Here is a 13,107-nt window from a genome sequence, read left to right on the forward strand (position 1 = left end):
TCTGCAGGTTATACAGATTTTTTTTTTTTTGGGGGCTCAGCTGCCCTTTATCCAACGGCTCCCTAGGCGGCATTTTTTTTCATGCCATTTCCCAAGGCCACTCACTGCACCGAGGGGTTAATTCTACTTCGCGGAAAGGTTAACACTCCCAGAAGCTCACAAGTCTGAAAGTACAAAATCCCCACCGTCTCCTATACAACTTGAGAAACTAGGGAGGGTTCCTTCGGATCCTCTTTTTCCTCCCATTATATGTAGCTCTGGGCTACGCCCTCCCTTATCGGATCGTTCTCCAAACCCTAAAGCTACACCGACAGAACTGTGCAAGTCTGAAAGCGCAAAATTCCCACCGCCTCCTTGACAACTTGAGAAACTAGGGAGGGTTCCTTCGGATCCAGTTTCTCCACCCCGTTGTTTTAGCGGAGGGCTCGGCAAGTCTCTTCTCTGATCGGTCCCTCCTTGTCTCCCGAGGCTCTTCCCGCATCCCCCATTACATCTCTTCTCTTATGGCCCCCCCCCCCGCAGCCGGAACATCTTACCATACTGCACAAGGGAGGAGGGTTGGCTCGTGCTGCCGATATCCCACGAGGAGGCCGCGTTGCTGCTTCCGGATGGCTGGGGGTGTTGGGCCGCCAGCTGGGCCAGGGCCTGGGCGGTCTTGAACTGCTCCAGGAATTGAGAGCCGGTCGTGGTGGTGGTGGTGGTGGTACTGCTGCTGCTCTTCCCCTCCCCCACTTCGCTGAAGCCCTTTCCAAGCACGCCGACCTGAAGCGGAGGGGAAAAAGGACGGCACAGCCACAATCAGGGCGGATTCTCAAAACAGCCCCCATCAGAGGAGACTTTAAATAATAATAATAATAATAATAAAGGTTTTTGCAGATTCTAGAGGTGGGGCGGGGGCTCATCTCCATTTAAACAGCCTCGAGCCACCACTGTCTGATGTTTATTTCCACAGTCAGGTGGCCAGCATGACACCAGGGAGTGCTGTTCGCTTCTCGCTGAAATGGTACCTATTTATCTACTTGTTATCTGCATGCTTTCAATCTCCTAGGTTGGCAGGAGCTGAGGGGAGATTGTGTTTCTGACCCAAACCTTGTTCCAAGGAAACAAACGCAAAACGGAGATAAAAAAAGCAAAACCGTTTCATGCTTCTCTGCAAATCCCGTTAATTCACGGCTAAAAGGCTGTTTCAAACTCATCGTCTCTGATAAGAAGGAGCCTTGCCAAGGTGGTGCAAGGCTGCCAAGAACACTAGATGAAGTTGCCAAGAAATAGTTCAAACACAAAGAGTCTCCAAACACCAACCAAGATATTCCGAATGTCCAACCAGGCTTGAGTGCAAACACTTCTTTGCTTCCTGCAAAGAACTCCAGTTTCTCAGCTGGCTTTTATCCCTTAAGGGAGAGGCCATTACCTTGCGGCCTTACTCCCAAGTCACCCGTGCTGCTGCAGCTGCTCTTTCCTTCGAGCAGACCTGCACGCACACACATTGGGCACAGGCTCCTTGGGGGCCTCTTCCTTGCTGCTGCCAGCCTCCACAACCTCCGAAGGCAGCACTCCACTCCCTGATGGTCCTGACCCCATCCCTGCATCACACGCAGGCCCCTCGTCTGACTCCTCGCTCTCCGAGACCTCAGCTGTCTGTACCTGCCGCCGGCGAACCACAACAGATTGGGAGCTCACCCTGTCATATGGGTCTCAAACCTGGGCTTTCCAGCCTAGTTGTATCTTTAAATATATATTTATCTATTTCAAAAAATTACACTGCTGCCTACTCGCACATGGTGACTCAAGGCGGCTCACAAGGATATTTAAAAAAGCATGTAAAAGAAATAAAAATAATAGAAAGAAAAATGATAAATAACCCCCCCGGTGACAACACACATTCAGACTAGCCATTTATACCAATGCAATTAAAACTGCATCGTCGGAGCCAGCTTTTAACTGACTTAATGCAAAAAACGGGCACGGAGAATAAAATTTCTCAACTCAAAAGACACCGTTCTTTCCAAGAAATCAAATCAAAAAACACCCCACCAAGATCCTCCTCCAGCTTCAGGGGTCGGGAATGCTCCCTAAACCATGGAGAAAGAGTTTGAAGTTCTGGAGGAGTTCCGATTGTCCTCTTTAGATTTTATTTTGTTGGGAAGGCTGGTTCAGGGAGCTAAAAAAAGGGGGACACAGGCCATTTCCTTACCATGCCGTGGTGGGAGAAGGTGTTCGCCGAACCCGACTGAGAGATGGTGGCTTGCTTCGAATTGCTGAAGACCAGGGGCTGGTTGAGAGCCGGCGCTTTGGAGGAATCCAAGTTGGCCGATTCGTTCTCTAGCGAGGAAGGTGTCTTTCCTAAGAGCACTGCAAGGTCGATTCTGGAAGGGAGAACACCAGGAGTCACTCCTTGATATGGCCTTTTTTTCTTTTTCTTTTGGAATCAAAATGGGCCGATCAAATCAATAAATGTTAAGGACAGAAGAGACTATTTGTAGCTCAGGGTTGAACTTGTGGGGTCTCTGAGCTGGGATAATTTCTTGCAGACGTTTCATGACCAAACTAGGGAACAGCATCAGTGCTTAGAAGGGAGTGGGGCTTGCTCTCTGAACAGAGCAAAATTTAAAAGGAGAGTTAAACCGCATCCTCTTCTGGCACTGGTGATGTTACCTAGCTGGGTCATGGAACGTCTGCAGGAAAACCACCAAGCTCAGAGAGTTACCAAGGAGCCCACAGGCATCCTTCTCCACTCTTGAACACCCCACTCCCTTCCAGCATGGATTATGTTACCTAGCTGGGTCATGGAACGTCTGCAGGAAAACCAGAGAGCACTAAGGATACCAAAGTCTCCTCCACAAGCCTGACTTCACTCTAACACTGATGATGTCACCTAGTTGGGTCATGAAACGTCTGTAAGCAAACTACTCAGCTCAGACAGCCCGAAGGACCCCCGCAATCCTCCTTCTCTGCACAAACCCTTCCAGCACAGATGGTATTACCTAGTTGGGTCATGAAAGGTCTCCAAGGAAGCAAACCAAGCTCAGAGAGCACCAAGGAGCGCAGATATGTATAATATATATATGGAGAGAGAGAGAGAGAGAGACAGAGACAGAGACAGAGAGAGAGAGAGACAGAGAGAGAGACAGAGAGATAGGGGGGAAGGAGGGAGGGAAGGAGGGAGAAAAGGATCACCTCTGTCCAGCTGTGATGGTCACATTTTCCACAGGCAGCGGCACCGAGGAGACATTGGAGGCAGTGAAGATCTTCGTTTCGGAAAGCTGGAGCAGAAAGAGAAAAGAATGCAATGAAACCCGCCCAAGTTCTTTTAAGTAGAAAGCTAGGAAAAGGAATTGGGGGGGGGGGGGGTTTACCTACATCTTCATTCCAGTCCTCAGTCCCCCACTCCTCCGTTGCTGTCCTCCAGGCACCTGCAGGGGAAGAGCCAGAGATCAAACGTGAGGGGAGAGAGCCAGTTTTAAGCACTTTGTTACAAAACAAAGGAGGAGCAGGAGGAGGAGGGAGTTTTCAAAGAGCAATGCAAAAGAGCTAAGCAGGCTGGCAATCCTTGCCCAGACAGACAGAAGCTGGGGGGGGCAGAGAGAGGCAGGGGCACAGCAGCTCAACATACAACCCCCCTCACCCCACCCCGGCCACCACTGGACCCTGGAACCCCCTCGGGAGAGAGGGGAACTTCTGTGGTTTTTGCCCTGACCTGTAACTCACGCTCCTCTGGAAAGGCTGAACCATCCCCCAAACCTAAGCTAGATCTAATCATCAAGATCTAACCCCCAGGATCAAGTTTAAGCCAGGTCTAAGCCAGATCTAATTACCTGCCAAGTCTAAGCTGGATCTAATCAAGATCTAATCATCCCCAAATCTAAGTTACATCTAGTCATCAGGCTCTCCAAATTATGCTAGACCTAATCATCTAGAATCTAATCAAGATCTAAACATCCCCCAATCTAAGCTAGGGTTTAGTCACTAAAATCTAACCATTCCCAAGTCCACGTTAGATCTAGTCAAGATCTAACCACTCCCAAAGTCTATGCTAGAACTAATCATCTAGATCTAAGATCTAACCATCCCCCAATTCTAAGCTAGATCTAACCACCTAGATCTTAATCATCAACGATCTAACCATCCCCCAAAGTCTAAGCTAGCTTCCAATTCTGATGGCTTCCCATCAAGAAAGAGTTATCTTTCTTTCTAACTTCACCCGTGATAGGAAAATGAGGGGCAGTGGGCCAAGGACCTCTGTCTTTGGACAAAAGATTCTAAGCTCTCAAGGACAATGTGTGTGTGTGTGTGTGTGTGTGTGTGTGTGTATGTATGTATGTATGTATAGATAGATAGATAGATAGATAGATAGATAGATAGATAGATAGATATGGATAGATAGATAGATAGATAGATAGATAGATAGATAGATAGATAGATAGTTAGGGATGGATAGATAGATAGATAGATGATGGATAGATAGATAGATAGATAGATAGATAGATGATGGATAGATAGATAGATAGATAGATAGATAGATGATGGATAGATGGATAGATAGATAGATAGATAGATAGATAGATAGATAGATAGATAGATGGATAGATAGATAGATAGATAGATAGATAGATAGATAGATAGATAGATAGATAGATAGATGATGGATAGATAGATAGATAGATAGATAGATAGATAGATAGATAGATAGATAGATAATGGATAGATAGATAGATAGATAGATAGATAGATAGATAGATATAGATATCTAGATATAGATAGATATGGATAAATTATAGTCATCCTTCTCTTCCTGCGAAGGAATACGTGTTAAGACTGGTGCACAAAATGAAACTGGTTTGGCCTTCTCCCCCTAAATAGGAAGGTGGCCAAAACACACAAACACCTCCAGTTAGTGATGGTCGGGTATTAAACTTGAAGTACTTTGGACTGAAAACAGCACGGGGGCTGCCCACATCCGGATTCAAGTCACTGAAACATCCCCCTGGATACGGCTGACCGACTAACCCCCTTTTTCCAGTAGATAAACTTTCAGAAGTTCATTTCAAGGTCCAGGAAAAGGCAGCAGGAAGGGAAATCACACAAGACTCTGAGCCATTATTTTCTATGTATCTACCTACCTACCTACCTACCTACCTACCTACCTACCTACCTACCTACCTACCTACTTATCTACCTATCTATCTACCTACCTACCTACCTAATCTATCTACCTACCTACCTATCTACCTATTTATCTATCTGTTGTAGTTTCTGCCAGCTTCCTTCCCACCCCCCACCCAGCCCCATCGTGGGTCAATCAACAGAATCAGGCAGAAGAAGAAAGGCAGTGAAGAATGTCTACAGAGAGGCAGATCACTGAGCAATTGTTTGCCCAGAAGGTCCCTTATTATCCTGACCCTTTACTAAAAACTCCAGTTATTTTTTAATTTTTAAATTTAGCACTGATGTACTTGCAGGAAAGCTATCTGGCAGGCCAGGAGCTCTGTGAAGCTCAGACTCCAGCTAAGTTTTCTGGTTGTAGATTGGTCATAAATTGTAGGCAACGTGAAAGACTTGCTTTAAGTAATTCGGAAGGCTTCATGGGAACGACCTATTTATTTTATTGATGCATCGTATTTTAAGTCAGGTAGACCAGGGGGGGAAACACCAGAAAATAACAGTACTCCTTTTGCATTGCTGGTAAAAAGAATCCCCAAACCATCACAGTGGAAAACCCCAACAGCCAAGTTCCTACAGCTTGTTAGACAGCTGAGGGACTTAGCACAACGTGAATCCAGTTGGATCACCCCCAGTAGATACAACAAGAGTTCTGACTGCACCCTGTGTAAGCAAAACCCATTTTTACGACTGTTTTTCCAGCCCCAAACGAGAAGCAAATGACATTTTAAAGTTGGTGGGGTTGAGGAACACTTATCTTAAATTAGTTACAATTAGTTTATATTTTAAACCACATTATTATTCCATCATAAACCATCAAGCTGGGGAAATCAAAGCCAATTTTCACTTTAAAAAAAATGGTAAATTCCTCCCACCCCCCCCCCCCCAAAAAAAAAACCTTGGAGATGCCAGGAGTAAAAGCATTAGTGGTAAAAATAAAAAGCAACAGGCAAGTCTGTTAAAAATATTAAAGTGAACAAAACAGAGAGGGAAAGAGATGGAGGAGGAGGAAGAGAGTGGGGAGGGAAAAAAGACAAGACAGTTAACATATCCACAGATAAATTCCAGCTTATTTTAAAAGATTTTTTTATAAAAAAAATATAAAACAAGATTAAAAAAAAGAAAGATCCGAGGGCATTTTAAGTGCCCCTGGATTTCTCGTACCAGGAGCAGTGTCAAATTTTCGGGGATAATTTGACCCCTCGCCCCTAATGTAATCAACTCCTGAAACAAAACAGAACAAGGAAAGAAAAAGAACAAAAAAAACCAGTAAAAAAAACAGTACGGTCAAAATACTTCGAAAGGTGAGACGAGGCGCCCCCGCTTCCCCCCCCCCCCACAGCCCCCGCTGCCACCCCCAGCCCGTACCTGTGGATATTGATCAAATTAAAGGGGGAAGGGGGGATACAAGCTTAAATGGGGCTAACTAATCAGGAGGGGGGGGACAACGGGGTGTAAATCTTACGGAGGAAGAGTGGAGGAGGGATGTGGGGGTTCTCGACAAGGGAGGGGGATAGACAGAGGGGTGTATGACCCTTTCCCTTAAGTTTTCTTTTTCATTTTGCTCTACTCTGATGGTTATACCCACATACACACACACACACACACACACATATGTATGGTATTCAGCTTTATTCGGGAGAAAGAAAACAAATACACACATACATACATACGTACATATATATATATATATATGTATATATACACTCACAGACAGACACAATACAGAAGCCTGATGATGGCAGATGAGATTCTGCTGAAACGTTGCTACAACTTTAAAAGCACAACTATAATGACGTGGGAAAATACCCGAACAAAGCTGAAGGCCATATATATATATATATATATATATGTATATATATACACACATACACATACACATACACATACATACATACATACATACATACATACATATATATATATATATACACACACACACACACACACATTGATTTCCAGGGGTACCTTGGAGATTAGTTAAATTGCTTCTAAGTCCCCAATATTTTCTGATTACACCCGACCTCCCCAACCCAGGGATTTCAGGGTAAGATTGTTGAAGACCCCATACATTCTTACACCAAAGAGATTCACACACCCACCCCCCCGTTCAGTTTGGAAGGAGATGTAGCCCCCCCCCCAAGCCCCCCACAAACCAACCACGGCAGGAACCGAACCCCGGTTACTCACTCGTCCCATCGTCCGGCTCAAAACTTCCCGTGCTGTTCCACGTGTTGCTGTTATTGCCATAACTTTCGTCCATGCTGGTGGGTTCTGCGTAGTCCGCAGGGTTGAAAGTCCTGGGGGGAAGGGGGTTGTGGAAGCAAGGAAACGTCAGCGGGAGGCCATTCTCCGATACAAGCGGTTGAGCCAAGCTGGGCTACTGGTCCCTGGTGAGGCTGCTTCAGATGGATTTGCGAATCAGACCCTTCACGAGTCTCCATCCGAAGGCTCCTCACCAGGGACCAGTAGCCCAGCTTGAGTGCGCGGCTGGTCTCGCCACCCGCTAGGGCCTTCTCCATGGTGGCTCCCCCTCCTGGTTATTGGAAGGACAGCCTTTCTCCCAAGGACATGTATCCGATCCACCCAGAGGGCAGGGGGTGCATGATGGGATCCTCTCGTAAGGAGGCCCATCACCCCCTGCTCTTTCACAAAGCCCGTAAGACCTGGTTTTGCCCTGGGGACCCCTTGAGGTAATACAGAGGTAATAGAAGTGGTTGGTGTTGATTGTTGGAGGAGGGCGAAGAACGGTTAACTTTTGTCTTGCTTTTGTAGCCCAGAGTCACTTGAGTCGGGCGGCCATGTAAATTTGCTGAAATCGATATAAACTCAGCGTTCCGCAGAGCTAGGAGTCCAGCACAAACGGCTTGGACGGGCGTCCGTCGCTGCTTTACGCTACTCTCTTCATCAAGTCTGCGCCTCCTTGTTAATTCTCTCGTCCTCAGAAGCCCCAACACGTATCTTTCTCAACCAACCAACCAACCAACCGTTCCTTGGTGTTTGCCGAAATTGGTTGCTAGCCACTAGCACTGATGCTGTTACCTAGTTGGGTCCTGAAACGTCTGCAAGAAGACCACCAAGCCTAGAACCCCAGAGTTTTCCTCCTCCTCCCTTCCTTCTAGCACTGATTCTGTTACCTAGTTTGGGTCATGAAACGTCTGCAAGAAAACCAAGCTCAGTCTTCCTCATCTCTGCAAACCCACCTCCCTCTAGCACTGATGAAGTGACCTAGTTGGGTCCTGAAACGTCTGCAAGAAGACCACCCAGCTCAGAGAACACCCAGAACCCCACAGTTTTCTCTCCTTCCTTCCTTCCTTCCTTCCTTCCTTCCTTCCTTCCTTCCTTCCTTCCTTCCTTCCTTCTCCTTCCTTTCCTTCCTTCCTTCCTTCCTTCCTTCCTTCCAGCACTGATGCTGTTACCTAGTTTGGGTCATGAAACCGTCTGCAAGAAAACCGCCCAGCGCAGAGGGCACCACGGACTGCTCCTTTCAACCCCGAGCTACAAAATATCCTTTATTGCAACCTGGAATGCGGCTGGTGTTTTACAGTGACCACAACCGGACACGGAACCAACTCACGAACCCGGAGGGAAGCTTACCCCATGCCTTGGGCAGAAAACCTTCCTCCCCGTCGTCCAGAACCGCCTGAAGATAAAAAAGAAAACGGTCTGTTAGCTGCCTTCAAGGTTCATGATTACCCAGGGTCTGCTTTTAACCAGGTTGTGCAACAAAAGATGATTCCCCCACCCCCACCCCGGTGGTCTCAGTAGCAAAGTCAGTGCGAATGAAAAGAGATAGAAAAAGCTCCTGTTAACAACTTCCTGGCAACGCTGAAGGAGCTTATTTACGGGGCTTCTTCTCATGCTTCGATTTCTCCACAAACCAGGATTGGGTGTTGCAGGGCTACCAACGGCCACCTGGGCTTCCTGGCTCACCTCTGCCTCGCCCACGTCCCCGTCGCCCTCTCTCCGTGCCTCTGCCGGAAAAGCCACTCGTCTTGCTGCCATCCAGTCCGTTCTCCTGACCCCGAACTGCAAAACACAACAAGGCGCTGGGAGATTTGCAAGCGAGGAACCCAGGGCAGAGAGAGAGAGAGAGAGGGAAATATGGAAGGAAAAAAACCAAGCCCGAGCATGTGTGAGCGATAGCGGTGCCTCTGGAAAACCGACTCGGCCGTGGCCTGAAACGTGGCAACGGCCAGGAAAAGAAAACAGCCACACACGGCTGGTGGTATCCCCCAAACTGGAGAGAAGCCACAGTCTTGCGTGCGGTTGTATCCGTTCGCTGCATCCCATTCTGAAAGCTGAACCTCAGCCGCAACCAAGTTAAACAACCTCCAAGAGAATAAATTTAATAGGCAGCCCCTGATTGACAAGAGCTCGTTTAGGGACCAGTCAAAGCTACAACGGCGATGAAAAAAAGTGAAGGTTTTAGAATAAGATAGAATTGGCCAATAAAGAATTCTATTCTATTCTATTCTATATTCTATTCTGTTCTATTCTAGCTCCTATTCTATTCTATTCTATATTCTATTCTATATTCTATATTCTATATTCTATTCTATTCTATTCTAAAAGTGAAGGTTAACTTATGACTGTTGCAGCATCCGCACGGTCACGAGATAAAAACCCAGGCACTTAAGCAACAGACTCGTATTTACGACGGATGAGATGTCCCAGGGTCACGTGGTCCCTTTTTTGGTGACAAGCGAAATCCACGGGGGAGGCCGACCACTGTGTTCCTCCCTTACCGACGGCGGCGTTTCGCTAAACAACGGGGCCAAGACAGCGTCGTAAGACGGGGATGGGGGGCACCCAACTCACGTCACAACTGTGGCTTAGCGATATGAAGTTGGGGCTCGGTTGTGATTGTAAGGGTTAATTACATCAAGGCATTTCTTCTCCCCCCCCCCCATGACTTTCTCAGCCAGGAGCGCCTGGATATAATTCCACAAGAGAAGAAGGGAGGGAAAAAAGGAACCGGGAGAAAGAAAGAAAGAAAGAAAGAAAGAAAGAAAGAGAGAGAAAGAGAGAGAGAGAGAGAGAGAGAGAGAGAGAGAGAGAGAGAGAGAGAGAGAGAGAGAGAGAGAGAGGAGGAGAGCCTTTTGGGGTGGGGAATGGGACCAAGACTTCCTGCCAGGGCGGAAGCAGCCTGCCTGAAGGTCGTAGCAACCTCCTGGGGACGCGGAGGGGTGGGTGGGTGGGTGGGGGTGATGAAAGGGGGCGGAGGACGGGCCCTGGTTTGGGAGTCACAAATGCTGCAAAGGAACCTTTTGCACCTCTCCTGGGGAGGGCCTATAGCTTTCTATGCAGAATCAGGGGCCTACATTCTCTCCCACGGCTGGCTCCGCGGCCTCTTCGGGGCAAGCCGCTCCCCCGTCGCCGGCTGAAGTCCCGCTCTTTTTCCCGGTTCTCTTTGCCTTCTTCGCTGGGTTCCGTCTGTCCGCTCTCTTTCTGACCTGAGACGCCTTTCTTCTTCCCCACCATTTCCCAGGAGTGCTAAAAGATGGGGAGAAAAGAAAAGGAAAAAAAAAAATCCATGTTATTTCTGGCGTACGGGACGAGGCGGGCAGCCCCTCGCTTTGCAGCCGTTCGTGTTTAAGGACCCGTTTTTCAACGTTACAACGGTGTCGGAAGAAAAAGGGACTAAGTAAACGATAAAAGTAGAAGACTAAGTAAAAGATGCAGGGCTCTATAGCCTCCAAACGACACGATAGAGCACTGCACCCCAGAACTAGACACAAGGACAGTTTCTCTCCCCCCCCAACACCATCCCTCTGCTAAACAAATAATTCCCTCAACACTATTTACAAAGTCTGCACTACTATTACTATTAACTTTCTCATCAATATCACCCATCCCCTCCCACTTGTGACTGTATGACTGTAACTTTGTCGCTTGTATCTTTAGGATTTATACTGACTGTTTCCTGGTATGATTGGATTGCTTATTGTACACTATGAGTATCATTTAAGTGTTGTACCTGATGGTTCTTGATGAATGTCTCTTTTCTTTTATGCACACTGAGAGCATTTGCACCAAGACAATTTCCTTGTGTGTCCAATCACACTTGGCCAATAAAGAATTCTATTCTATTCTATTCTATTCTATTCTATTCCTATTATTTCTATTTCTATTATTTCTATTTCTATTCTATTCTATTCTATTATTCTATTCTATTCTATTATTCTATTCTATTATTCTATTCTATTCTATTCTATTCTATTCTATTCTATTCTATTTCTATTATTTCTATTTCTATTCTATTCTATTCTATTTCTATTATTTCTATTTCTATTCTATTCTATTCTATTATTCTATTCTATTCTATTCTATTCTATTCTATTCTATTCTATTCTATTCTATTCTACTCTACTCTATTCTACTCTACTCCTATCTAATTCTATTCTGGAGATACCATTTAAAGTGGAATAGGTTTTATCAATGGCTAGAACAGAGGCCACCAAACCTGGCAACTTTTAAGACTTGTGGACTTCAATTCCCAGAATTCTCCAGACATCTATGCTGAAGTTGAAGTCTATAAGTCTTAAAAGTTGCCAAGTTTGGGGACCCCCTGGGATACAAACACGAGGTAGAAGTTGGAAGGAAAAAGAATCATTTGAGGGGACTTGGAAAGAGACACTGTTTGTATCATTGATAGAGGGATGTAAGTATTAGAAGGATAAGAGGAGTCGACGTATTATATGACCGTCAGGAAATTTTGGTACAAAAATTTGTATATATACATTTGCATGTATGTTATTTTGGTTTTACTTCTGTTTTACGGCAATTGGAATGCCATGGCCAAATTACACTGCATTCAATATATTTATATGTAAACGATAAAAAATATATTTGAAAAAAAAAGAACGTAGCAGCGTTTTTTCACGCTTAAAGCCACGGCGTGGTCAAAATCCGGACGCTCAGCAACCAGCTCGTATTGATGGCGGTCGCAGGGCCACGAGGCAAGCAAAGTCAACAGGGAAGCCCGACTCACTTAATGACCCATGTGGCTAACCAAAGAATGGCAGGGATTCACTGAACGACCGCGGCAAGGAAGGGCGTAAAAGGGGGGCAAAAGCTGCCAGGCCCCCGAATTTTAACAAAGGTCATTTTTTGGGCAGTGCTGTGGTAACTCCAAACGGTCGTTAAATGAACTTTTGTCCGTGGAGAGTATATTGAAAACCCACCGCTCCGCTTCGGTGGGGTTTGCAAGTCGCGCGGAGCTGGAGCGCCCGCCCACGTCGGACCACCCAACCAATCAGCCTCAGCCCAGCTAAGCGCCACACCTACCGTGTCTGGGTTTCCCTCCAGCAGCACATTGATGGCTCTGTTGACATCTCCGTTGCAGTCGTGCAGGGCGATCACACACTCATCCTGATTCTTGCCTGTGATGTCGATCAGCTGCAGAGGGAAAGAATAAATGGTGAGAACGGGTTTACGGCAATCCACAAATAGGTATGGGATAAAAGAGAATTATTGGCAGCTCAGGGCTGAACCAAAGCAGGGTGGATTTGATTTAAATCAAGTCGATTTAAACCACGATTTAAAACACTAGTAAAGAAGGCTTGATTTAAATCCTCTCGATTTTCATCATCGTTTTTAAAGAGCAACCATCGTGTCTTGCTGTGAAATTGTGTGAATGCATCAATGCAGTGCATGTTATATTGCCGAGCTTGGATTCATGGAATGAGTTTACCAAAAACGTAAATATTGCAGCATATACGGCCTCATGCTACATAACTAAGCTCCATTTCATGCTGAATAAACTAATAAACTAAATAATAATAAATAATATTAAATAATTAAATAATAACTAAATAATAATAATAAATAATAAAAAATAATTAAATAATAATAAACTAAATAAAATAAATTTAAGGTATCTTAAATAGAAAACTATGTTTAGATATATTTTATTCCAAAAGCATTTTTATTAAAATAAATTTG

At 45.7% G+C, this 13,107-nt stretch overlaps 1 protein-coding gene across 2 annotated transcripts in view; it reads right to left on the reverse strand.

Moving 5' to 3' along the window:
- Window positions 1-13,107, reverse strand: part of UBAP2L (ubiquitin associated protein 2 like) — a 38,284-nt gene that overhangs the window by 14,487 nt on the left and 10,690 nt on the right. Inside the window, exons 4-13 of one of the 2 annotated variants that reach the window (XM_087943110.1) lie at window positions 12,451-12,561; window positions 10,485-10,656; window positions 9,094-9,189; window positions 8,758-8,803; window positions 7,351-7,460; window positions 6,325-6,384; window positions 3,361-3,413; window positions 3,178-3,263; window positions 2,195-2,366; window positions 537-762 (exon numbers count right to left, since the gene is read on the reverse strand). In XM_087943110.1, coding sequence (XP_087799236.1) covers window positions 537-762; window positions 2,195-2,366; window positions 3,178-3,263; window positions 3,361-3,413; window positions 6,325-6,384; window positions 7,351-7,460; window positions 8,758-8,803; window positions 9,094-9,189; window positions 10,485-10,656; window positions 12,451-12,561 — 1,132 coding nt within the window. The remainder of the gene's footprint in view (window positions 1-536; window positions 763-2,194; window positions 2,367-3,177; window positions 3,264-3,360; window positions 3,414-6,324; window positions 6,385-7,350; window positions 7,461-8,757; window positions 8,804-9,093; window positions 9,190-10,484; window positions 10,657-12,450; window positions 12,562-13,107) is intronic. The other variant, XM_087943111.1, reaches the window with a different exon arrangement.

This window comes from Notechis scutatus, chromosome 14 (genome assembly GCF_049901735.1).
Source record: "Notechis scutatus isolate UNSWTSFEM ecotype Mainland chromosome 14, rNotScu1.2, whole genome shotgun sequence".
Classification (NCBI taxonomy): Eukaryota; Metazoa; Chordata; class Lepidosauria; order Squamata; family Elapidae; genus Notechis; species Notechis scutatus.